We start from the raw sequence: 25,428 nt of genomic DNA, 5'->3' as shown, positions 1-25,428 counted from the left end.
AGTATGTATGGCCACATATAGAGTTAGTACACTGATCCCTCATATAAAGGATTGTTCTTACATTATTTCAGGAGTAATATATGAACAGTGTGGGGGGGATAAGTCTGTTTTAGGTCATTAAAAAAAGGGCAGTGACAAGGTGCACATATGATGGTATGGTGGTTGGATGAATGGTCACTGATAGTGTGTTGAGTGAAAAACACAGGTGGTGGTTTCATGGTTGGTTTTGCTGTGCCTGCTAAATTGAACCATAGTGTATAGGTGGTCCTGACACTGGCACACACCAACCTTTGATCCATGTGGAATGTCACAGTGTAGGGATCTATACATAGAGGCTCTGCTTTCATTCATGGCATGACTTGGCCCCAAGGAATGTCATCATTCAGTACCCTTGTGTTAGTTTTTAGTTTAAAGATCCATCGTTGTTCCTTGAAAAAAAGTCTTGCCTCGCAGGTGGGCCCTTCTGTCAGATGCTCCAGAATGACCCACTGCTAATCTTGCACTGTGTCCCTTCTCAATAAAGTGGGTAGATATCTTAGTGATTGCCCATCTGCACCTTAAGTCACTTCGAAGTTCACTGATTCTTGTCTTTATTTTCCAAGTGGTCATGCCTATGTAGTGGAAGATACAAGGGCATGTTATTAAATATACCACTCTTTGTGTGTTACAGTTTGTGAACTCCCTCAGCTCCCATGTGGTGTAGTTGTTGAAGGTTACCCTTGTGATTTTGGTTAAGTGGCACGCACTACACCCTCCACAGGGGTGGTGGCCAGTCACTTGTGATAGGTTACAAGATCTGGTCACTTTATCTGTTGCCTGCCTGCGTGGTTGGATGTGTACTAACATATCCCCTAGGCTTTGAACTCATCTATGGGAGAACACGGGTTTCGGAATGCTCAGTGACCCACTGTTGAGGGTGCACCAGTGTTTGATAATAATTTTGCCTACTTGATTAGAGGAAATGTTGTATGTAGTAATGCAGATAGGTCTATCTTCCTTTTCCTTGGGTGCTGGGTTTTCTGTTAGGGCTTCCCTGTTGTTGTTTTGTTCCCTTTTCGTTGCCTGTCTTAACATCCTGTGTGGATACTTCCTTGCCCCCAAATTGTCTGCCAGGCGGTCTGCTTGTTCTTTATAGTCACTTATCTTAGAGCATTCCTCCTTACTCTGAGGAATTGGCCAAATGTGAGATTCTCTTTGAGGTGGTGTGGACAGAAGGTATCGTAGAGCAGCAAGCAATTCCTTCCTGTTGGTTTCTCATGAGTTGTTGTGCATCGAACCCCTTGTCTGCTCCAATGTTGAGATCCAAGAAAAACAGCTTTGTGGATATATGTAAGGTACTCATCCTGTCTATTTAGCCAGTGTAAATAATCTGACATTGCGGCCTTTCTTCCCTCCTATATTACCAAGATGTCAACTATGTATCTTTTCCAAAATCTGTCTGTAAGGACTGGAGGGAGCTAGAATCGTGTCTGCTTCAAGATGATGAACATACAGGCCAGTTATACTCAGCACAAAAGTGCTGCCCAAGCTGGTCCCTGGAGGTATAAGTCACTCTCAAACTCGAAATTTGTTTGTGGGAGCCCAGTTGCAGTACTCCATGACCACATTGCGAGGTGTCTGATAGTCCCAATCAACCTCAAAGAGGACATCCTCAAAGATGCCTAGAGTTGCTGAGTGCGGGAGGATGGTGTAGAGACTTTTTACATCCAGTCCGATAATCTATTAAAAGTTGAGTGGTAAGGTCAAAGGTTACATTTTTAATCAGACGTAGTACATCTTTTTTATCCTTCAGTTATGTGTCAGTTCTTTGAACAATAGGTCTTAAGAAAGCATCCGCAAAGCAGGATAGGGGTTTCAAGATGGATCCTATGCCTGATACAACAGGACGTCCTTGTGGGGTTTGTAAGTTTTTGTGTATTTTGGGAATGATATAAAAATATGCGCTCCTGGGATTCTTATTTACCAAGAAGTCCCCTTCATTGTAAATTATCCAATCATGTGCTTGTTCTCAGGAAACAAATTAGTTTCCAGATTCTGCATGGAGGATTAACCTTGTATTAAAGGGTTGGGCTTTTGTTTGGCTTTAGACATAGGCGGTCATTCTGACCCTGGCGGTCAAAGACCGCCAGGGCGGAGGACCGCGGGAGCACCGCCGACAGGCCGGCGGTGCTCCCGCCAGTGTACCGCCGCCCCAATGAATCCTCCAAGGCGGCGCAGCTTGCTGCGCCGCCGAGGGGATTCCAACCCCCCCTACCGCCATCCGGATCCCGGCGGTCCGACCGCCGGGATCCGGATGGCGGTAGGGGGGGTCGCAGGGCCCCTGGGGGCCCCTGCAGTGCCCATGCCACTGGCATGGGCATTGCAGGGGCCCCCGTAAGAGGGCCCCTACATGTATTTCACTGTCTGCTGCGCAGACAGTGAAATACGCGACGGGTGCAACTGCACCCGTCGCACAGCTTCCACTCCGCCGGCTCGATTCCGAGCCGGCTTCATCGTGGAAGCCTCTTTCCCGCTGGGCTGGCGGGCGGCCTGAAGGCGACCGCCCGCCAGCCCAGCGGGAAAGTCAGAATTACCGCCGCGGTCTTTTGACCGCGGAACGGTAACCTGACGGCGGGACTTTGGCGGGCGGCCTCCGCCGCCCGCCAAGGTCAGAATGAGGGCCATAGTCACCCATAGTCAAAGAGATCCATGTAGGTTAGTAATGTGTGTGACATTTCTGAAAGAGACATCTAACAATATATTTCTCACCTTAGAATATTACCCAGGCGACAGACTGTATCAAGACAATCTTGAGCAGTATCTCTGCACAACAGTAGGTGGGGGTTGAGTGACTCTGATCAAAGTTGTTCACGTTGTAAGTGACCAGTGTGGTGCTGATATAGCTGCCACCCCGGGCTGACACCAGTTCCTTTCTTTCCGTGCCAGCATTGGAGATCTGAACAGCTACCTTGACATTTTTAACCACTTTTTTTGACCTCTTGTTTTTGATCTTTGCTCCTAGTGTGCAAGGGATAAGTCCCTCAACAAACTCACAGGATTTAAACCCTGTGAGAAATGTCAGAGATAGATGTCGGTCTCTGATCCCTACTTGATTTGCCTTTGGTGCCTGGATCGAACCACGACTCCTGGACCTGCGCCTCCTGCAAGTCGATGCATCACAAGGCAATTCACGAGCAGATGAAGAAGCTCCTGGTGGCACAGCGGAAGAAAGCTCCATGTTGTTCTTTGTCCCAGTCCTGGGGTAAATCTTGGGACCATTCCTGGAGCTGATCCAGCAGATTATCTTTCTCTCACTCTAAGTCATCATTGTTTAATTCGGGTAAGTCAAAGAAGCACAACAAGAAGTTGCTGAAGCGTTATTCAGCTTCTACTAGCATGCACTGTGCTTCTAGGCTTAGCTCCTGCACTCAACCCATGTAGCTGGTGGCTGGGTCTGCTCCTCGATTCCCCAATTTCCCCAGTGCCTCAGCAATGACTGCCCAGCTCAAGAAGTTTATGACACCGTTGACCCCTTCTTTGGCCCAACAGCTCCCTCTGGTCCGTCTTCAGGTCCCATGGAGTCAAGAGGTTCCGTCGATGGGTTACCACCAGCGAGATCTCTCCCAATGCCAGATGGGGCCTCTGCATCCTCTACTGAATCTAGACTGAAGCTAACACTGGAACCAACACCTACACCGGTTCCAGTCCCCTCAGCACCGGTTTCAGCACCACTGGCCCTACTTGGTGAAGAGGAACCTATCCTCCTGTCCAACTCTGAAACTGCACCACCTGAACTTTGTGCAACGTCAACACCGGCGGGACTGCTTCAACCGGCCAGAGATCTGCCTCCCTTTGACAGTCTCACCCTCCCCCAGTGGGGTGAAGATGAAGAGTGCTATGGCCTCCTGGAGGATGAATCCTTCCAGGAGGAGTATTGGTATGAGGAAATGGGCAACGCTAGTGGTCTGGACATATATCGTGACTCTGGCTTGGTTTCACTTCCAGGCCCCGTCATGGATGAAGGTGCATACTTGGATATGGTGATGTTAAGGGCTGTGGAGGTCCTCGAACTGCAGCATCCCTCTGTTGAGGTCAAAACTAACATTGTGAGTTAGGTGCTTCAGCAAGGAGTACGCTCTGGGGAGCCCCTACTCTCCTTTAATGATGTCCTCATCAGTTCTCTTTGGGGCCTAGACCAAAACCTGCACTGGGGCACCCCTGCACAGGATGATTGCCTGCTGCCACCCTCCTGCCCCCAGAGACCTTGTCTTTCTCTTCCGCCATCCCTCTACCGTGAAACTGGTGGTGCAGGCCTCAATAGTCAAACTGAACCTGAATGTATTCCTTAGCACCTCACCGGAAAGGGAATCAAAAGGGTTGGACTCCTGTGTCAAGACCATTTTGTCTTCCACCAGCCTGGCATTGCAGATGGTGAGCACTGCTTGCCTCTTGGGCAGATGCACTCATACTTTGTGGGGCTCAGTTGTGCACCTGCTGCTCATGCTCTAGGAATAAGGCTGGGCCCATCTTGAATCAGGCATTGCTAGATTGTAAGGATGCAGCAAGTTCACCATTTAGTGTAGACGGCATACCACTGACTCACTAGGCCGGCCCTGGCCTCAACATTAGCACTCAGCAGCCAATGCCTGGCTGAGATCATCTATGTTTTCAGGGGATGTCTAATATTTCCTGATAGACATGCCTTTTGATGGCTCCTGCCTATTCAGTGGTTAGGCTGACACAGAAATTGAGCCCTTTAAGGAGAGTCAGATTAGCGCCAGATCCCTAGGTCTCTCCTTGGGGTCCCTGACAACAACACTCCCCTTTTTGCCCCTTCTGTGGCTGTGACTGGGAATTCTAGCATACTCACAATCCCACCTTGTCTGTCAGGCCAGCGGGCTTCACAGTCTTTTCATGGCCAAGGACAGCATACTGTCCGGTTCTCTCCCCTCCGTCTGCCGCAGCCTCCAAACCTATTTAATGGGCCCTCAGCGCAGCACACCCATTCAGTTGGGGCAGGATCAGGCACCACCTGCCCCAGTGGCAAGCAATAACCCCCGACAAGTGAGTGCTTCAAATCATACTGCAGGGTTTTTCCCTTCCATTTGGTGAAACCCAGTTGCACTTGCCAACATCCTCAGCACTTTTGACGGAGAACCATCTCTCCTTGGTACGCCAAGAAGAGGAGAGTCTGTTCTCCAAAGAAGCCATTGTGAAGGTGCCAGCATCAGAAGTAGGACATGTTTGTTATTCTTACTACTTTCTGGTGCCAAAAAAGACTGGAGTTTTCGTCTGATCCTAGATGTTTGCCCTCTCAATGCCTTCCTATGGAAATAGAAATTCAAGATGCTCAGTTTGCATTGTATCCTGGAGACTATTTGGTAGCGCTGGACCTCCAGGTTGTGTATTTCCACATTCCTGTCATACAGGCCCACAACCATTAGCTGTAGTTAATGGTAGGCCAGGACCATTTCCAGTTCACTGTGCTCTGCTTTGGCCACACCAGTGCCTCTCAGGTGTTAACTAAAGTGATGGCAGTGGTTGCAGCACATCTACAGACATCAGGGGTTCCAGAATTCCCCTATCTCGATGTCTGCCTGTTAAAGGCGGGCTCGCCCCAAGCAGCCATTGCCTAGTCCCAGGCTATGGTGAACCTTATTCTTTTACTGAGGTACACTATTAACATGTCAAAGTCACACTTGAGTCCTTGTCAGACACTCGCTTTCATCTGACTCCTTACCCTCTGGAGCAGAGAGTCTGGTGCATTTGGATTATGATCCTGATTTTTCAGGCTCAGTCATGGATCTCAGTGAGAGTAACTCTAAGGTTGCTGGGTTTGATGGTCTCCTGCATCCTGCTGGTGAATCACGCCAGATGGTACATGGAGGCTCTGCAGTGGGACCTGTTGTCCAAGTGGAGATAGAACCAGGAGAATCACTTTGACCTAGTCCAGATATTGGGTGGGGACATACTCCTCTCCATTCCCCACCAGGAGCTGACAGTGATGACTGATGTAGCTTCTCAGGGTTGGGGCAGCCACCTGGGAGAGGGGGAGACCAGAGGACCCTGGTCTCTGGCAGAATCTCAGCTCCATATCAACCTTTTGGAGCTGAGGGATGTCCACTCGGCCAGAAACTCTATCTACCATTGTTCAGGGTAGGGCTGTTTGAGGTGTCCTCAGACAAAATTACAGCCATGTGGTATTGTGACGTCATGGGCCCTGCACGAGGAGGCCCTGCACCTCTGAACATGGCAGGAATGTCAGGACATCCTTCTGGTCAGGCAATACCTGGCGGGATTCCTAAATGCCAGGGCAGATGAACTTAGCCGTTGAATTCTCACCAACCAGAAATGGCATCTGCATCCGGAGGTAGTACAAGGTTTCTTCCAAGAATAGGGAAAACCTTGGTTCAATCAGAAAGTGAAATGTCAGCAGTTTTTCTTGTTGGATTTTTCAAAGCATCTCTTGCTAGGAGACATGTTCCACTTAAGACTGGAACTTGGGACTCCTGTATGCCTTTCTGCCGATACCACTCCTGCCCCGAGTTCTCAAGAAGATCAGGCCCAACTGGATACAGATCATCCTTATGGCTCTGCAAGGGGCATGGTGAGTTAGCTATCCAGAAATTCTGAGTATGTGCATTCATCGTGAGATCAAGCTGGCCTCTCCTGTTGCAACAGCAAAGTAGCGTCTTGCACCCAAATCGGTGCACTCTTCACCTTCATGCCTGAAGTTTGAATGGTGAAAGTTGAATGTCTTTAATCTTCCTGCTGAAATCTGTAATGTTATTCTTGCAGCCAGTCATCCCTCGACAAAGACAATATATGCCTGTTTGGAAGAATTAGTGTCTTGGTGCGCTTCACAACATGTTGATCCACTTGCTGCTTCCCTGTTGAAGGTGCTATTGTTTGTGTTATCCTTAGCCCGGCAAGGGCTTGCCCTGGGCACTGTTAATGTTTACCTGTCTGCTATCTCTATCTTCTTGCAGTTCCCAGATCATCCCTCTGTATTTCATCCACCCATCAAGACTCATTTTCTTAAGGGCTTACAGCATCTGTTCCCACCAAAACAAAGTGGTCCTTCATACCCAGGCCTCTCTCCTGACAAAAGTCGTGACCCCATTCCATGTCGGCCAGCACATCACACTGCTGACATTTTTCACTCCATCTCACCCCTGCAAGGAGGAGGAGATGCTCTATTTGGCCTCTCCTTTTACTTTGATCTTACCAAGGAACATAGTGTGAACCATCACCTATTCATTGGGTTCACTTGAGCGAACAAAGGTAAGGCAGTTCAGAGATGGATCATTTCCTTTTTTAATTATGGTTTACACAACAATTTGCCACCCTTTGGCTAAGAAGCAGCCTTCTAAAGGCTTGTGGGCTCTTTTGACCAGAAAGAAGGTGGCCACTACTGCGGTAGTGCATTGAGTATCTGTCCTGGACATCTGTCAGGCTGTAATCAGGGCGTCACTCCACATGTTCATGAAACTCTACTGACTGGACAGACAATGAGCATTTTGCCCATTTGTCCTTTAGGACTTTTTGGGTTAAGCTGGTTCACAGACCCACCTCCAGGGAAGTATTGCTTGAGTATTCTAGGGTGAGAAACCTGCAGTTAGATGTTTCTATCAGAAGAAAACATTACTCACCTTCGGTAATGCTTTCTCTGGTTGAGACTCTGTCTAACTGCAGATATGTTACTGTTCCTCCCTGTTCTACAAAATAGGCTATTTACCCAAAAGATCTTGTTAGTTCCTGCACACTAGTCATACATCATTCAGTCAGGGCTCTGCGTTTTTGGCACGTAAATTGTCACAAAAGAAACTGGTGTCAGTGTGCCAGGCCGGCGATTAAATGGGCACTGTGAATGTCACTTCCATTTTGGATGACGTTGAACAGAGCCGCTTAACATCACCTACTTGCACGCACAGGTACTGCTCAAGATAGTCTGGATGCAGTCTGACACCTGGGGTATATTCTGAGGTGAGGAATCTGAGGTTAGATACAGTACAGAAAAAGTGTTACCATAGATATATAACTTGTTCAACAACATTTTCTTTCAAATTGTAAATTTCTTTAAACAGCATATTTTTTTAAATAACTGGATAAATGTATAAAGGAGAGAAGAAAATGAACAATTTAAATTAGAAATGCTCTGTTTCAGAGGTAGGCAAATTACATTTTGACCAATAAGGTTACAAACTACAAGATCTACATTTAAGAGAGGCCATCACATTTAATAAACTAAAGATATGGGCCATGTTTTGAACATACAAAAAAGTTAATTTTCAAATCAGCTGTTGATTCTATAAACAGGTATCTGGTATTGTCAACTTCGATTGACTTGCCATCATTTTGTGTCACAAAATTATGACTTCATGCTTATGTAACTAATGGGCAAACCAAGGATCTCTGGGATCAAAGTGTTCTTGAAACTCTCATGGTTTCTCAAAATCCTCAAGATAAACGTTAGTTTGATGGGCCAATGTTCACATCATGTTGGCCGACATGTGTAATCATGTTACTACCTATTCACAAAATAAAATGTTCTTTTAATCACCATGGTGAATTATTCAAAATACACTGAACAGTATTTTGTGTATTCCACTTTGCAAAATCCTCATCATTTGTTTTTCAAACAATCCACTTTATTAAGACTTAGATACCTCATGTCGCTAAATTCATCACCCCTACTCCCTTTTTTTTAATCTCCTGCTCACTAAGTTGTATCAACATTGTGGATCTCCACACTACACTCACTCTCCTCTGTTTCTCCTGATTGATTGTTTTCTATGGCAGTATGTATCCATCTACACTTCCAAATCACTCATCAACACCCTTCTAATGGTGGACCTACATTACAGTAAGAGCTTCACAGTTAACTCCACTAAATACTCTACAAGCTCAGCCAATGTCATATATTTTGACACCAGGACTTTTTTCAGTCTTTCATTCCAATACCGCATTCAAGACAGAAATGATCCATAAAGGATGGGTAGGGTCCGTAATAATAAACATATACTGACAATGCAATGTATTAGTGTTTCATTGTAATGAACATGATATTATTGTAGGTTAACAAAAACCTTAATATGGTATTGTTAGAAATGTGGTCTCAAATTGGCAGTCGGTTTTCACCCTTATTATAGTCAGGATAAGGGAAGTATCTGCTCAGATAACCCCTGCTCACCCCCTTGGTAGTTTGGCACGAGCAGTCAGGCTCATCTCAGAAGCAATGTGTAGAGCATTTGCACGTAACACACAGAAATAAGTGAAAACACTACAAAAGGACACACCAGTTTTAGTAAAATAGCCAATATTTATCTGTGTAAAAGCAAGACAAAAATGCTACAAATCCAACATACAGTGCTAAAGATATAAATTCTGTAAGATTTCCTTGAACTCCACCTGGGGCTATCATGGCATTGTGATCAACAAAACAAACCATTTAGGCTGGTCATGGAGTGGCGGGCCAGCTATGGTGTCGGGAAGACCCGCAAACAGTACCTTGGATTTGCAAGGCATTGTGATCCTCAAGGTGAGCTCAGGAGAGCAGCGTCGCTGGTGTCAGTTCTGGAGTCGGTGCAAGAGCCTTTGGGCCCTTGAAGTCACACGCCTTGGGGATCGAACTCTGGGCTGATGAAGTCAGGAGCACTGGCGTGGATGGCATTGGGCTGCTGTGCGAAGCAGGACGATGCAGTGTGTGGTGCCCACAGGTCACGGTGCAGGCAGCGGCTCGGTGACTGCAGCGTCGGTGATACCAGGACTGTGGTGTGAAACGGGGCGGTGTGACATGTGGTGTCACCAGGCCACGGTACAGGCAGAATTGTCATTGTTGCTGAAGCAGTGTCCTTGGTAGGCTCAAGCCAGGGGTGCGGAACGGTGCTTCGTGAACCTCACGAGCAGTGTCCACAGGCCACGGTGCAGGCAGCGGTGCTGGTGTCAGCAGGAGCATCGTCGATGGGGATGCCCAGGCTGTGGTGTGAGCAAGCGATGCTGGAGTCCGGGGCCCACAGGTCACAGTGCGAGCAGCGGCTCAGTAAAGTTGTCCGATGACAGCACTGGTGAGGCCAGGGTCACGGTGCAAAGTGGGGCAATGCGACTCAGTGTGGCATTGGCAGGTCACGGTGCAGGCCGGCAGCTTCATTGGCGGCGTCACAATGGTTTCTCCTCTTGAACAGCACGAAACACACAGTTCCCAGTGCTGCAGATCGAGGAAACTGAAGTCTTTGGTGCCGCTGAGACTTCCAACAGGAGGCAAGCTCTACTCCAAGCCCTTGGAGAACTTCCTTAAGCAGGACACACAGCAAAGTTCACCCTTTGCGCTCTTTTCAGGCAGAAGCAGCAACTGCTGGCCAGTCCAGCAAAGCAACACAGCAAGGGGACAGTACTCTTCCTCCAGCTCTTCAGCTCTTCTCTTTGGCAGAGGTTCCTCTTCATTCCAGAAAGATTCTAAAAGTCTGGGGTTTTGGATCTTCTTCTTAAACCACTTTCTGCCTTTGAAGTCGGCAAACTTCAAACCAAAGTCTCAAGTGTTTGTGAGATCCTTCCTTGTCTAGGCCAGGCCCCACACACACACCAGGGGTTTAGAGACTGCATTGTGTGAGGGCAGGCACAGCCCTTTCAGGTGTGAACGACCACTCCTCCTTCCACTCTACCTCAGATGGCTCATCAGGATATGCAGGCTACACCCCCACCCCCTTTGTGTCACTGTCTAGAGAGGTGCAAAACAGCCCAACTGTCAAACTGACCCAGACAGACAATCCACAAACAGGCAGATTCACAGAATGGTTAAAGCAAGAAAATGCCTACTTTCTAAAAGTGGTATTTTCAAACAGACAATTTAACAACCAACTTCACTAAAATATATTTTAAATTGTGAGCTCAGAGACCCTAAACTCCACATTTGTATCTGCTCTCAAAGGAAATCTGCGCTTCAAGGATATTTAAAGGCAGCCCCCATGTTAACCTATGAGAGAGATCGGCCTTGCACAGTGAAAACTGAATTTGGCAATATTTCACTGACAGGACATATAAAACACACTAGTATATGTCCCACCTTAAACATACACTTCACCCTGCCCCTGGGGCTACCTACGGCCTAACTTAGGGGTGCCTGACATCTAGTAAAAGGGAGGGATTAGGCCTGGAAAGTGGGTACACTTACCAAGTTGAATCAGCAGTTTAAAACTGCACACACACACACTGCAGTGGCAGGTCTGAGCCGTGTTTACAGGGCTACTAATGTGGGTGGCACAACCAGTGCTGCAGACCCACTAGTAGCATTTGATTTACAGGCCCTGGGCACCTCTAGTGCACTTTACTAGGGACTTACTAGTAAATCAAGTATGCAAATCATGGATAAACCAATCAACAGTACAATTTACACAGAGAGCATATGCACTTTAGCACTGTTTTAGCAGTGGTAAAGTGCCCAGAGTCCTGAATCCAACAAAAACTGGTCCGAAAAATTTGTTGGAAGGAGGCAAAAAGACTGGGAATGATCCATCAAAAATGGCCAGGTGCAACAGGTATCATATAGGTTGCATGTCACAAAGTATTGTGGTAAACAATATTGATACACAAACACTGATAACCAGAATATCAACTTACTCAAACCTCTAAAGAAATAACAAAAATGTTAATAGAAATAACACCATTCAAAAGAAGAAAATGTTTAACAAAAATAAATATATACTCTCAGAATATGAATAAAACATTTAAACAAATACACAAAACAACAAAAATGTCAGTAGCGATAGCATTGCCTAATATAATGTTGTTATAGATATATACAACACAGAAACACAAAATAGTACACTTCAATACAAAATAAAACAAATGTTTAAAAAATACAGCAAGCACAGCAACACACAAAAGTAACTTTTAATTAGAACCCTGCACATAAGGTAGTCTTTAAAAATAATTATTATCTAACTAAAATTTTAACCAGTGAAATTGAAAACCAAATTCCCAAATAGAAAACACAAATAATTTAAAACTAGAATAAATAGAGAACACTTCAAACACACACTTGGCTGCACTACTAGCCCACACCAAATGAGACAATCGCTCTACATGAGCAATAGAACGGCTTCTAGAAAGAAAGTAAGTTTAATAATTCTTCAAAATTAAAAAACAAATTCACGAAACCATTGGAAATTACAATTTAGAAAAGTAAGCATAACCGAAAAATAATTAAATGTATTTCCATGTTTAATGTACACAATACAAAAAGAACCTTGAAAAGACTATAAAACAAATACAGGAAGTCAAAGTCAGCTTTCAAGTACTGCACAAACCAAGAATATAACAGCAAATAATAAGAATGAATGTAAATATTTAATGCAAAATGGCATAAAATGGGACAGCTTAACCAAATAACTCTAAAAACAATTTTAAAATAAATAAATTAGATTTATATTTTTTAAATTATTATTCCAAAATGTCCAATGTAGTTACTTATCCGACTTCACAGAAAGGAAAACCCCTCCTAACACATATGGATTATACCTACACTTAATAGAGCTCTACTAATGAAGGGACCCACTGAAAGTTCAGTAAGTAATATTTCAATGGCTGGTATTGTCTTGCAGATATGTTATTTACGTAGGGCCTGATTTAGATTTTGGTGGATGGGTCACAACAGTGACAGATATCACGTCTGCTGGAATCTAAATCCCCTTATATCAAAAGGGATTTCGATTTTCGCTGATGGGATATCTGTCACTGTTGTGACGGAGTAACTCTGCCGTCGGAGTGGGATGGAGGAACCCTCATGTGGAAGAACAGCAATGAGAACAGCAATGGCAGACAAGATTTCTGATGGCTGATATATCTCTCAATGTTGACAAACACATCTGTCAACATTCACAAACAATGCCCTCAGATTTCTCAACAACAGGCACACAAACCATTTACCGCTCACATCATGAACCAGCAGTAGCATAGCTCCGTAACTTCTAAAATTTCCCAAAATGGCTGCAAGAAGAGCCTCCAGATTTTCTGAAAATGAGTTAATTGTGATGGTGGATTAGAAAATAAATTGGAATTGAGGCCCCGTTGTTTGTAGCACTGGTTCAGACAACAACCAAAAACCAGGGAAGTGAAATGAGAGCCTAATTCATGTCTCCAACACCAGAAGCTCACAGGAGGACATCTGCAAGCGGTGAAAAGCTCTGTGGGGAGGAGTCAGTTTCCTCATATTCATAGCATATCAGGGGGTCCTGACAACTGTTGGTGGGTCTCTCAGGTCCCTCACCCACATGCCATAGGAAGCGAAGGTGTTGTCCATATTTCATGTGGAAGGCATCGATGGAACTGTAGAGCAGAGTGTTGATTCGTAAGAACAAACACTAGTTGTATCTCAATAACTAATTCACAATCTCTTTACTCTTACACCTCTAAACCCTATTGCATATCATTACAATAATGCCAACGTATTCACACAACTAAGGTACCTAATGTTTTGCACAGCTCATTTCATTCTCTGTATATTCTAATTACTCACTCTGGTGCAAAATTCTCATAGCCCAACTCATATGGGAAACTCAATCAAACTGCTGTGATCTTGAATTTGGAAAACAAAGCACACCCCCTATGTAACAGCCACATCTGTCAAGTAATCATTTTAAGGTCTACTTACTCTAATCATAGTCATGTAGCACATACTATCTTGCTTGATCTACTACAATATCAAAATGCAAATGTACTGTATAACTCTGAACAAATGATTCCATGTCACTAGAACACAAATGTTCGAGGTCTGGCCGTTGATTTAACATGTCTCTAAATTATGTGAGTATATGATTAATTTTTCTGACTTTAGAACAAACACACATGATTCAAATGATACATAAAAGCTAAGGAAAGAAAAAGTGGAGTCATGGTGAAGTTGAGTCATTATGTCAGCTAAGTAACTCTACCTTGGCACACTTTATGCTCACACACAACAGGAAGTAGCTTGGGCCTTAAGAAGTGCAAGAGTTACACATTTTTCCTCTAAAAACACACACATGTGAATCGGCTCTCCTACATTGAGTGGCAAGAGAGCAATGTATATATGTCTTTGAAAAGCCCTGCAAAGTGGCCTGTGTCTTTTGACGAGTGGTTTAACCGCCTTACTTGACTGTGATAAAACATACCTCTGCTAACAGCAGATTTTTAGTGGAAGGGACAATGTTGCCACCTGGAACTCAGACATTGTTTTGTCAGTTTGTATGAAAAATAATCATAGATAGTACGTAAGAACTGAGGTGTCGTGCTGCACCTCCACTATGTATCTGAATAATTGACCCTACTCTACAAAAGGGGATCAGTGGAGTGATAGGGGATCAATCAACTAATCTAGATGTCTTCAAATCACACCTGCATATTACCTACCAGAAGTTGTTTTGATTTATAAATGTTACTATAGCACTGGGTTTTTTTGGTTTAAAAATCAATATGTAAATCTACATATTTAAATGGATTATAGCTTGTTTGTTCCAGGGGGTACTGTATGTCCTCCATAGGAAGCTTAGGAGTTTTCATCATGATTAATACTGATAGCCAAGTATTTGAAGGATTCGACTTCACACAGTATTGCTAAGGTTTAGTTTCATGTACCTTGGGACAGCAGAGGCAAACACTCTAGGTTTCACAGCTCACACACACTAAGGCCCTCATTATGACCTTGGCGGGCGGCTTCAGGCCGCCAATGCAGCCGCACTCCTGCCGCAGCCATTTGGAGATCCCCGCTGGCCTGGCGGGCAGAAACCAAGTTTCGGCCCGCCGGCCCAGCGGGGATCTCGGCCGCAACACAGGAGCCGGCTCCCTGTACCGCCAGCCTTTTCCTGTAGGGGGACTCGTAATCCCCAGGGCAGTGCTGCAAGCAGCGCTGCCCTGGCTGATTACAACCGCCGGGGCCATTGTGGCGGGAAACCGCCGGCCCCGGGGGTGGGATCGTGGCGCTTCCGCCGCAGTCGTAATGCCTTGGGAAGCACCGCCAGCCTGTTGGCGGTGCTTCCTCTGAAACAGCCCTGGCGGTCTTGGACCACCAGGGTTGTAATGAGGGCCTATGTCTACTTCTCTTTGCATCTTTATCACAATATTTATTTTAATATGACACAAATTGTTAATCTGAACCTTCGTTCCATCAGTAGTGTTTAGAAAATAATTGTTGACCAGTTTGACACGATAAACATCATTAAAGGCCAAATGTTCAACAGAAAAAGTGTAATAACAATTTTAATCAGCAATCATTTTAGTAATAAATACGTTTTTGCTTTATTCAAGGTAAGGCCGCTAGATCTCAATCATCAGCCTCAACTGTGATGGAAAGAACAAAAGCCTTCAGTGGGCGCAGCAATCCTGCTCATGAGGATGATCTTCAAGACCAGCCTGGTCTATCAGGTTGGTGTCACCAGTGCCCCTAGCCTCTCACTCTCCCTAAGGACACAAGATCTACTGCAAGATCTACTACATCCAACAGAGTCCTGTTCATTATGGACATCAGTGCCTTCACAAGCCTCCTATCGCCCCATACCACCAACAACTGTGGCCACTACTGTCCTGGTTCATGGGACAACCGCAGCCACACCATCTGCTGTGCAGCCGGGACACACTACACCTATGGCAACCGAGTCAAAGCCACAGAGCCAGAGGGTAATGCCCATGAGGAATGGCAGCACACAGCTGATTGCTGATGCACTCATCTGCACTCGCTATTCGGCTCAGCTGCATGCTATGGCGCTAAGAGAGAGGTCACATATCGGTAACGCTGCTGTTGCTCGTTGGCATGCTAGTTGCATTCCCTGTGGCCCACCTGTCCTGGCTCACTTCTGCGGTTGCCTTGCACTCCTTTCACCTGTTGGAGCTTCTGGTGAGAAGGACGGCAAGGCAAAGGGCCTGCTTCATGTCAGGCCAGCGATTAGCAGGCAGTTGGCTGGCTCAATCCTGTTGTGCTCTCAGTCAGCGCTTGAAGAGTACGGGGCTTCAAAAAGCAGTGGCTGGCCCCTTGGTTAGCGACATTTAACCAGGAGGACTGTTTCTGGACCTAAACCACCTCCAGCTTCACAGGGCCCAGCTTCCACTGGCTTGGGACAGTGTAATCCCGGCGATAGAGCTGGGATGGACCCCAAGGAGCACAAGGAGCCCAATCGGATATTAGTAGAATTAAAAGTGACTGAATGGCCACAATCATCTCCCTGGGTCAGGGAGCAAGAGCAGGTAATTGCACAGAGTGCTGTGCATAGGAAACCTCTGCCACTTGCAACTGTGACTGAGTGACTTTCAGTATGGGTACCATTCTCTCTCTATACATCTCTCCCAATTACTGGTGTGGTCTTCAAGTCAGCATGCTCTTGTAGGTTTGCCGCTTATACCAATTCCTCTGCTGTGCCTACCCTGACTTCAAATGAGGGCCTAGTCCAGAAAATTATGACTGTTTTTTTTGGGAATGAAACTGAGAGGCCCATATGGGTATGGCAGGGTCTAGATTAACTGGACAGGATGGTTTGTGGCTCTGAGGAGCCTGTCCAGCTTGTCCAGCCAGATAAATCTCAGCAAGAGAATTCACTTCTCCGCTCATTCCCTATGAAATGCCCCTCTCTTATTAGTAGGCCTAATGAGGCTGCTAGCTGTTTGAGACAACTCTCCTCAGGTTTGGACTCAACTGGGTTTGCACTTGTTAGAGGTATTGGGGATAAGGGGTCAGCACCTCTAGCTCATGAAAGCACTAGGTCTGTCATCTCTTGCATTTACTGAAGTGCTGGGCCCGACCCTGTTTGCATAATAATCTGACTGCACCTCCCATGGTGACTGAAGCTGCCCCACTACTATCTCTGGTCACCTATACTTCTGAAAGTAGTGTTTTGCACCTGACTTACAAGAAATGCTGAAGACCTTCTTCTCATTATCTGACTTATCAGATGGGGAGAGCTCTGTGTCTGGAGCTGACTCAGATGTCAACTTACAGTTTGAGGCTGCTACAGCTAAAAAACACATCTTCATGGGGGATACTACATCATGCGCTTGCTCTACCCGCATCTTTTTCAGCAAGAAGGTGTGTGTTAAGGCTGAGGTCTGAAAAGCAAGCAGGAAAGGGTAGTTGAAACCTCAAATTGCTCTACTGGGGTGATGTGGGTTGTGGCAGTACATCTTCTCATTGCACTGCAAGAAGATGTGGATATGTACCTGTTTTGCTTTCCTTTATCTTATGACCGATCTGACAAAACTTCTCTGGAATGCACTTCTTAGTTTAAAGAAGACATTTATTATTACTTCACCACGAGGTTCCTGAGAGACAAGATTAGTAGTTTGGAAGCACACGTTTAAAAGTAGTCACAGCAATGAAAGGAAAATATATCAAACTACTTCTCAGTTGCAATGTACACAGCAAATACATGTGATTATATTATAGCATAACTTCAAAGCAAAGAATAAAAGTCAAAATTCATCACCGTAGGGCCTATCACTGCTCGTCATCTTTCTCATTCCTGCAAGTTGATGACTCCTGTTCAACTGCGAGAAAGAGATTTTCCACCCAAACGGGAGGTCAGGCAGCTGACGTCCGGTCCTGACTGAAGTCTTGGAAAATTTCCCCCTCTGCTGCCCAGGGACACCCCTTATAATGAAAAAGCCTGCTAGCAGGCCCTTTCCTCTAATAGTCAAAACATGCTGGCTACTATACGTCAGAGTGGGAACAGAACAAGCGTTGGACAGTGGCTGTAGGAAAGTACCATCTTGCCTGGCATGTTACCCCCATATTTCACTATATATATGTTGTTTTAGTGTATGTGTCACTGGGACCCTGCAAGCCAGGGCCCCAGTGCTCATAAGTGCGTCCTGTATGTGTTCCCTGTGTGATGACTAACTGTCTCACTGAGGCTCTGCTAACCAGAACCTCAGTGGTTATGCTCTCTCTTTGCTTTCCAAATTGTCACTAACAGGCTAGTGACCAATTTCACCAATTCACATTGGCATACTGGAACACCCTTATAATTCCCTAGTATATGGTACTGAGGTACCCAGGGTATTGGGGTTCCAGGAGATCCCTATGGGCTGCAGCATTTCTTTTGCCACCCATAGGGAGCTCTGACAATTCTTACACAGGCCTGCCACTGCAGCCTGAGTGAAATAACGTCCACGTTATTTCACAGCCATTTACCACTGCACTTAAGTAACTTATAAGTCACCTATATGTCTAACCTTTACCTGGTAAAGGTTGGGTGCTAAGTTACTTAGTGTGTGGGCACCCTGGCACTAGCCAAGGTGCCCCCACATCGTTCAGGGCAAATTCCCCGGACTTTGTGAGTGCGGGGACACCATTACACGCGTGCACTATACATAGGTCACTACCTATGTATAGCGTCACAATGGTAACTCCGAACATGGCCATGTAACATGTCTAGGATCATGGAATTGTCACCCCAATGCCAGTCTGGCATTGGGGAGACAATTCCATGATCCCCCGAGTCTCTAGCACAGACCCGGGTACTGCCAAACTGCCTTTCCCTGGGTTTCACTGCAGCTGCTGCTGCTGCCAACCCCTCAGACAGGTTTCTGCCCTCCTGGGGTCCAGCCAGGCTTGGCCCGGGAAGGCAGAACAAAGGACTTCCTCAGAGAGAGGGTGTTACACCCTCTACCTTTGGAAAAAGGTGTCAGGGCTGGGAGGAGTAGCCTCCCCCGCCTCTGGAAATGCTTTGATGAGCACAGATGGTGCCCATCTCTGCATAAGCCAGTCTACACCGGTTCAGGGATCTCCCGGCCCTGCTCTGGCACAAAACTGGGCAAAGGAAAGGGGAGTGACCACTCCCCTGACCTGCACCTCCCAGGGGAGGTGCCCAGAGCTCCTCCAGTGTGCTCCAGACCTCTGCCATCTTGGAAACAGAGGTGCTGCTGGCACACTGACTGCTCTGAGTGGCCAGTGCCAGCAGGTGACGTCAGAGACTCCTTCTGATAGGCTCTTACCTGTGTTGCTAGCCTATCCTCCTTCCTAGGTAGCCTAACCTCCTTTTCTGGCTATTTAGGGTCTCTGCTTTGGGGAATTCTTTAGATAACGAATGCAAGAGCTCATCAGAGTTCCTCTGCATCTCTCTCTTTATCTTCTGCCAAAGGATCGACCGCTGACTGCTCAGGACGCCTGCAAAACCGCAACAAAGTAGCAAAGACGACTACTGCAACCTTGTATCGCTGATCCTGCCGCCTTCTCGACTGTTTTCCTGGTGGTGCATGCTGTGGGGGTAGTCTGCCTCCTCTCTGCACTAGGAGCTCTGAAGAACTCTCCCGTGGGTCGACGGAATCTTCCCCCTGCAACCGCAGGCAACAAAAGACTGCATCACCGGTCCTCTGGGTCCCCTCTCAGCACGGCGAACGTGGTCCCTGGAACTCAGCAACTCTGTCCAAGTGACTCCCACAGTCCAGTGACTTTTCAGTCCAAGTTTGGTGGAGGTAAGTCCTTGCCTCCCCACGCTAGACTGCATTGCTGGGTACCGCATGATTTGTAGCTGCTCCGGCTCCTGTGCACTCTTCCAGGATTTCCTTTGTGCACAGCCAAGCCTGGGTCCCCGACACTCTAACCTGCAGTGCACAACCTCCTGAGTTGTCCTCTGGCGTCGTAGGACTCCCTTTTGTGTCTTCGGGTGAGCTCCGGTTCACTCCTCTTCGTAGTGCCTGTTCCGGCACTTCTGCAGACGCTGCCTGCTTCTGTGAGGGCTCCCTGACTTGCTGGGCGCCCCCTCTGTCTCCTCATCCAAGTGGCGACATCCTGGTCCCTCCTGGGCCACAGCAGCATCCAAAAACCCTAACCGCGACCCTTGCAGCTAGCAAGGCTTGTTTGTGGTCTTTCTGCGTGGGAACACCTCTGCAAGCTTCTTCACGACGTGGGACATCCATCCTCCAAAGGGGAAGTTCCTAGTCCTCTTCGTTCTTGCAGAATCCACAGCTTCTACCATCCGGTGGCAGCTTCTTTGCACCCTCAGCTGGCATTTCCTGGGCATCTGCCCAATCTCGACTTTGTTGCGACTCTTGGACTTTGTCCCCTTGTTCCACAGGTACTCTCGTCTGGAAATCCACTTTGGTTGTATTGCTGGTGTTGGTCTTCCTTGCAGAATTCCCCTATCACAACTTCTGTGCTCTCTGGGGAATATAGGTGCACTTTAAACCTACTTTTCAGGGTCTTGGGGTGGGCTATTTTTCTAACCCTCACTGTTTTCTTACAGTCCCAGCGACCCTCTACAAGCTCACATAGGTTTGGGGTCCATTCGTGGTTCGCATTCCACTTTTGGAGTATATGGTTTGTGTTGCCCCTATACCTATGTGCTCCTATTGCAATCTACTGTAACTTTACATTGCTTGCATTACTTCCTTTTGCTATTACTGCATGTTTTTGGTATTGTGTACATATATCTTGTGTATATTTGGCATTCTCATACTGAGGGTACTCACTGAGATACTTTGGGCATATTGTCATAAAAATAAAGTACCTTTATTTTTAGTATATCTGTGTATTGTGTTTTCATATGATATTGTGCATATGACACCAGTGTTATAGTAGGAGCTTTGCATGTCTCCTAGTTCAGCCTAAGCTGCTAGAAACACTTCTTCTACACTAATAAGGGATAACTGGACCTGGTACAGAGTGTAAGTACCTCTTGGTACCCACTACAAGCCAGGCCACCCTCCTACAGTGGCCAAGTCTCCAAAGCTCGCTCGTTCCTAGGGTTGAGCAGAGGTAAAAACACAAAATATACGCTCTCTTATCATGCTAGGGCTCGGTGAGAATTCAAAATACGAAAAACACAGCTTGGTCTACCATGTGGAAAAACACAACTCATCTGCAATGTCTCAACTTCAATGTTGAACTCCACGATAAAGCCCATAGGCAGCTAAACTGAATACAAAATGTAATGTCTAATGCCACGTTAAAGCCAAAAGGCAGCTAACCTAAATACCAAATGTAATGTGCTACTGGTGAACATTGAACAACTAATATGCGCAGTGGTGAAACACAAAGTCAGTGGTCAAGCACAATTAATGGCATAACAGTACCATTATGAGACTGCGATTGAGGCCTGGGATGAGGAGGACTTCTCTTGGGACCCAAAGGGTCTAGAGCTGGCACTGGTGAATGCTGGGGCTGAAAATATGGATAACGCAGTACCTGGAAAGGGAGGAGAAGCAGTTGAGACGGGTAGTGTTGTATTAGAAGCTCTTCGTTCTTCTTCTTCTCCTGGCCTCTCTACTTTTGTTAACCAAAGCCCTTTGGAGCATAGGAAAGCCTTACTTGCAGAACGCACCCCTCCCTTTACCCCTCATTATCAGCTATCTATGATCTTCTTCAAGTAAATAGGGGGGACTACCGTGAGGACTCATTGTCTTTGAAGGCGGTACACTCCAAGATACAGTCATCACTACGCAAGAGGTCTAATAGAAATATGGACACTCTTCATAGGAGATTAAATGATATGGAGAATTGGTTCTTGCAATTGCAGGAATCGATAGATCATACACAGGCTCAGGTGGATGCCCATGAAACATAATTCAGTAGCATCTTGCATAAGTAGGAAGAGATGGAAAGTCATATACACCAACATAACCTTCAGGTACTGGGTATTCCTGAGGGGTAGGAGTGCGATGATGCCTGACGGTGCACTGTTCAGTTGGTCAATTCCCCAATTGAAAGACTGGAACATTGACTGTCAAGTTCAGCAAACACATCACTTTCCTTTCAAGAAGCCTAAAGGTATAGCCTCATAGTACCCACGTGCAATTTTGATTTATGTAGGTAATTTCATTTTCCATCAGCTGCTGCATCAGCTTGCTCGACCTTAGAGTTCAGTGAAATCCTGCAGGGGGGAATTTATCATGAGGTCCGATTTTTGTCACAATACATTAAACTTGGTGCTAATGTTTCCCTCATTGAGCCACCTAATTTGAGAATACTTCATCAGGGTCAAACTTATTTTTGCCAAGATCCGATTAAGGGTTAGGTTCTTTTGGATTTTTGGAAATAACTTGATGACTGATGTAGTTTGATTTACTCCCGGCTGGAATAGCATTTCTTTGCGGTCATAATATGTAAACATTTGTTGATCTATGGATAGGTGTACTGCCTAGCTCTTCAGGTGCTTGTTTTTGGGATCTTAATATTTGGTCTTTCATGTGGGTGGGTATGGGGCGATGATCTTTTGTGGGTGGGTACTGATTAATGGTCAGCCAAAGCTTTCATACTGATTTGGGACTGGTGGGGGGTTGCATTGAAAATCCTGGTTTCCTTCAGAAACCCAGGATAGGCAAGGGATTGGGTGGGTGTGAGTTGGTTGGATGGAGGCAGATTTGGGGGCTGTATTGTTCAGGAAATGATGGTGATGGCTTGGCTGTGCTTTTTGTTGTTGGTGGTGGATGGGGGAGCAGCCAAAAGAAAAATGGGAAGGTATCAAGTAGGAGTGACTTGTGCTGTGACATGCAGAAAATGGTGCCTATAATTCTTAACAATGGCCTATAATAGGGGTAGTGATAGTCAGGATTAACATTTATTTAGCTGGAAATGTAATGGCTTCAGAGCAGCCCCAACGTGTTGATATGTTGAGAATGAACGTTTGTTACTTAAACTTCACCTGCTTTGCCTTCAAGAGACCCACTTATCTGTCTCAAAGATTAAAAATCTGAATATTCAGGGTTACAGTATGCTTGCAGTGACCTTCATTGACTATTAGTTCCGCAAACTGACACCACTTCTGCTTTAGTGGTCGAGGCACACATGAAAAAAGCCTGAGCGGTGCTGAGGGAGGTTATTCATTCTCATGCCCTTACTGATGTATGGCATGCATGTAGTGGGCGACACCAGGTTTAATATTATAATCAGCACCGCATATGGTCCTCTCTCAGATTGATATGATCCTTGCTAGTAATACTGTTGTGCCTTTTCTTTCAATTAAGTTGAACCTGTATATTATTTTGCACCATAATGCTCTTTCTGTATTCATTTCACTGTGCTTTAGTGCAGATATTGCTTCTCCTTCCATGTGGTCTTTTGACTGTAAATTGCTGCTGGAGAAGCGATATCTGAATCATATGATGACCTGTTTGGAGGATTATTTTTAAGATAAACAAAATTTGGCCTCTCTCCTAATAGTTTGAGGCGCAATGAAAGTTGTAATCCTTGGCCAGACCCTTAGCTACACTAGACAATGTGATAAAATGAAAATAGATATGGCAGCACAGGTCTGTGCAGATATTTTATCCCTGGAAATAGAATATTCTAAAGAACTGGTTGAAGGCCTTTCTCATGAAGCCGAAAACTACTGGAGCAATTAACTATTACTCACATGGGATTACAGAAGGAGGTGTGGGATAGAGCTTATCACAAATGGCATACATAGCAGGCTCTTTGCTTTGAGAAAAGCAAATAAATAGGTTGGCTTGTCTCTTTTTCAGATTAGAGATAGACAATCTAAGAACACAATTGTTAGCATTTGGGATTTGCCAGGCCAGGTGCTGTGTGGCCCTGCTGCCATCTTATCTTTCGTTTGGGCAATTCTATGTCGCACTCTACCACAAAGCAAGTCCTTCCTCATTAGCAGCTATTATGGAGTTTCTGAAGGCGATAAGTTTACCCTGTCTATCGCCTACTCAATGCAATATCTAGAGGCCCCTATAACTCAGACTGAAATTTGTAAAGCATTAACCCCATTAGCCTCAGAAAAAGCATCAGATCAGTTTCCATTGTTCTGGAATCTTATAAAACTTTTGCAGATATTCTTGTGTCTAGATAGAAAGAGCTGGTTAATTTACCAGGTTTCTTGCAATCTGTACCTGCATTTTGGCAGCAGGTATATATTTTGATATTTTTAAGAAGGGAAAAGACCCTCTCAATTGCGGGTCATATTGTCTGATCTCTTTAATGAATACAGATACGAAAACCTCCACTTGTGTCTTGGCCATTTGCCTATCCTAGGTCATTACTGTGCTATTTGATGACAGGAAGCATGGATTTATTTCAGGATGAGAGACTTTGGTTCACGTTAATATGGCCATTTCTGTTTGATGTTGCAGATACACAGGGAAAGCCTGTGGAACTGATTAAGCCTGATGCCTAAAAGACATTTGACAGGGTGTCATGGGGCTTTCTCTGGGTTGTTTTGGCAAAATATGGTGCTTGAACTGAAATGTATAAGTGCGATCAAAACTCTTCATAGGGCCTCTGTTTGTCCTTGTTACTATTTTCACTATACGTAGAACCTTTTATCCAGAGAATTAAGCTTCTGGATGCTATACCTCTGCTGTGTTTAAATTGGCTTGATAACATTGCAATCCTTTTGTCATCCCCTGCTCAAGCACTCATTGCCGTTGAGTCAGTACCTGTTGATTTTGGTACAGTCTCACCACATAAATTGAATATTGGCAAAATCCAAATTATAACTAACTCTGTTGGAGGCCCTGTACATTCCTGCAATGTGAAGGTAGCTACTTATTTAGGGGTCCGTTCGCAGAATTTGGTTGAGCCTAACTCCATGTGGCTCTATCATGGATCCAATGCACACTTTCGAAAATGGTATAAACTTTATCTGGGCTTGATTGGCTGCTGAAATTATATCAACCTGGTTGTTTTGCCCCAGTTTTTGCACCTCTTCTGGTCTATATATTCATATCTTCCCAAGCATTTGTTTTATAATGGTTGAGTCTAACTGGCAGAGATTCATATGGGGATATAAAAAACTCTGTTGTGCCATACTGTATTTGCAGCTTTCTCATGATATGCGCCATTTGACCATTCCCTCATTGTGGCTGTGTTTTCTTTCTTCATTTGGGTTTTACTTCTGACAGTTTTGGGTAGAGCCAAATGTCAGCTATCCTTTCTATTTCTAGAGTACCTGGTTTTCAGTTACACTTCACCAACTGTGCAGGTCCTTCTTGATGCAGTCTACTTTAGATGCACCATGTTTAAAATGCTGGCTGTTTATCACAAGGCTTGTTCCTCAATTAAGACATACTGTAGTATTTTCGCTTTCATTCAGTATATTTCCCTTGAGCGTAACCCCAATTTACCATTGTTTCTGTATGAGGACTATTCACAATTTTGGCATCAGATTGATATTAAACAACTTGCCCAACTATTTTCTAATGGCATTTTTTGCACTTTCATGGGGCACACCACCAGGGCTTTTTTTTTAGATATCTCCAACTCAGGGATTCTGTCTCCCACTTTCCGGCTGAGGATATTTCTATGCGCCCCAATCCTTTTTTTGGAGCAGTTTTATCACCTACCTAATCTTCGGTCCATTAGTATTTTGTGTAACACTTTTGTCTCATGAGGTGCCAATACATTACATTTTCAACAGTTAGTACATAAGTGGACTAAGAATTTAGGCTTGACAGTGACTGAAGGGGATATTTGCGTTAGTGTCCAGCTGGCTCAAGGCATACTTAACGTGCCTCGATTCAAAGTCTATTTTGTAAAGCCTT

The 25,428-nt window shown here is 45.4% G+C and overlaps 1 protein-coding gene across 2 annotated transcripts in view; it reads left to right on the top strand.

Moving 5' to 3' along the window:
* The window catches only part of SVEP1 (sushi, von Willebrand factor type A, EGF and pentraxin domain containing 1), an 881,565-nt gene that overhangs the window by 608,747 nt on the left and 247,390 nt on the right, over positions 1-25,428 (top strand). The window contains exon 31 of one of the 2 annotated variants that reach the window (XM_069240886.1): positions 15,259-15,375. The exons of the other annotated variant lie outside the window; for it this stretch is intronic. Coding sequence (XP_069096987.1) covers positions 15,259-15,375 — 117 coding nt within the window. The remainder of the gene's footprint in view (positions 1-15,258; positions 15,376-25,428) is intronic. 2 annotated transcript variants of the gene reach the window in all.

Source organism: Pleurodeles waltl, chromosome 1_2 (genome assembly GCF_031143425.1).
Source record: "Pleurodeles waltl isolate 20211129_DDA chromosome 1_2, aPleWal1.hap1.20221129, whole genome shotgun sequence".
Classification (NCBI taxonomy): domain Eukaryota; kingdom Metazoa; phylum Chordata; class Amphibia; order Caudata; family Salamandridae; genus Pleurodeles; species Pleurodeles waltl.
The sequence above is the reverse complement of the archived record's forward strand: the minus strand, read 5'-3'. Positions and strand labels throughout refer to the sequence as shown.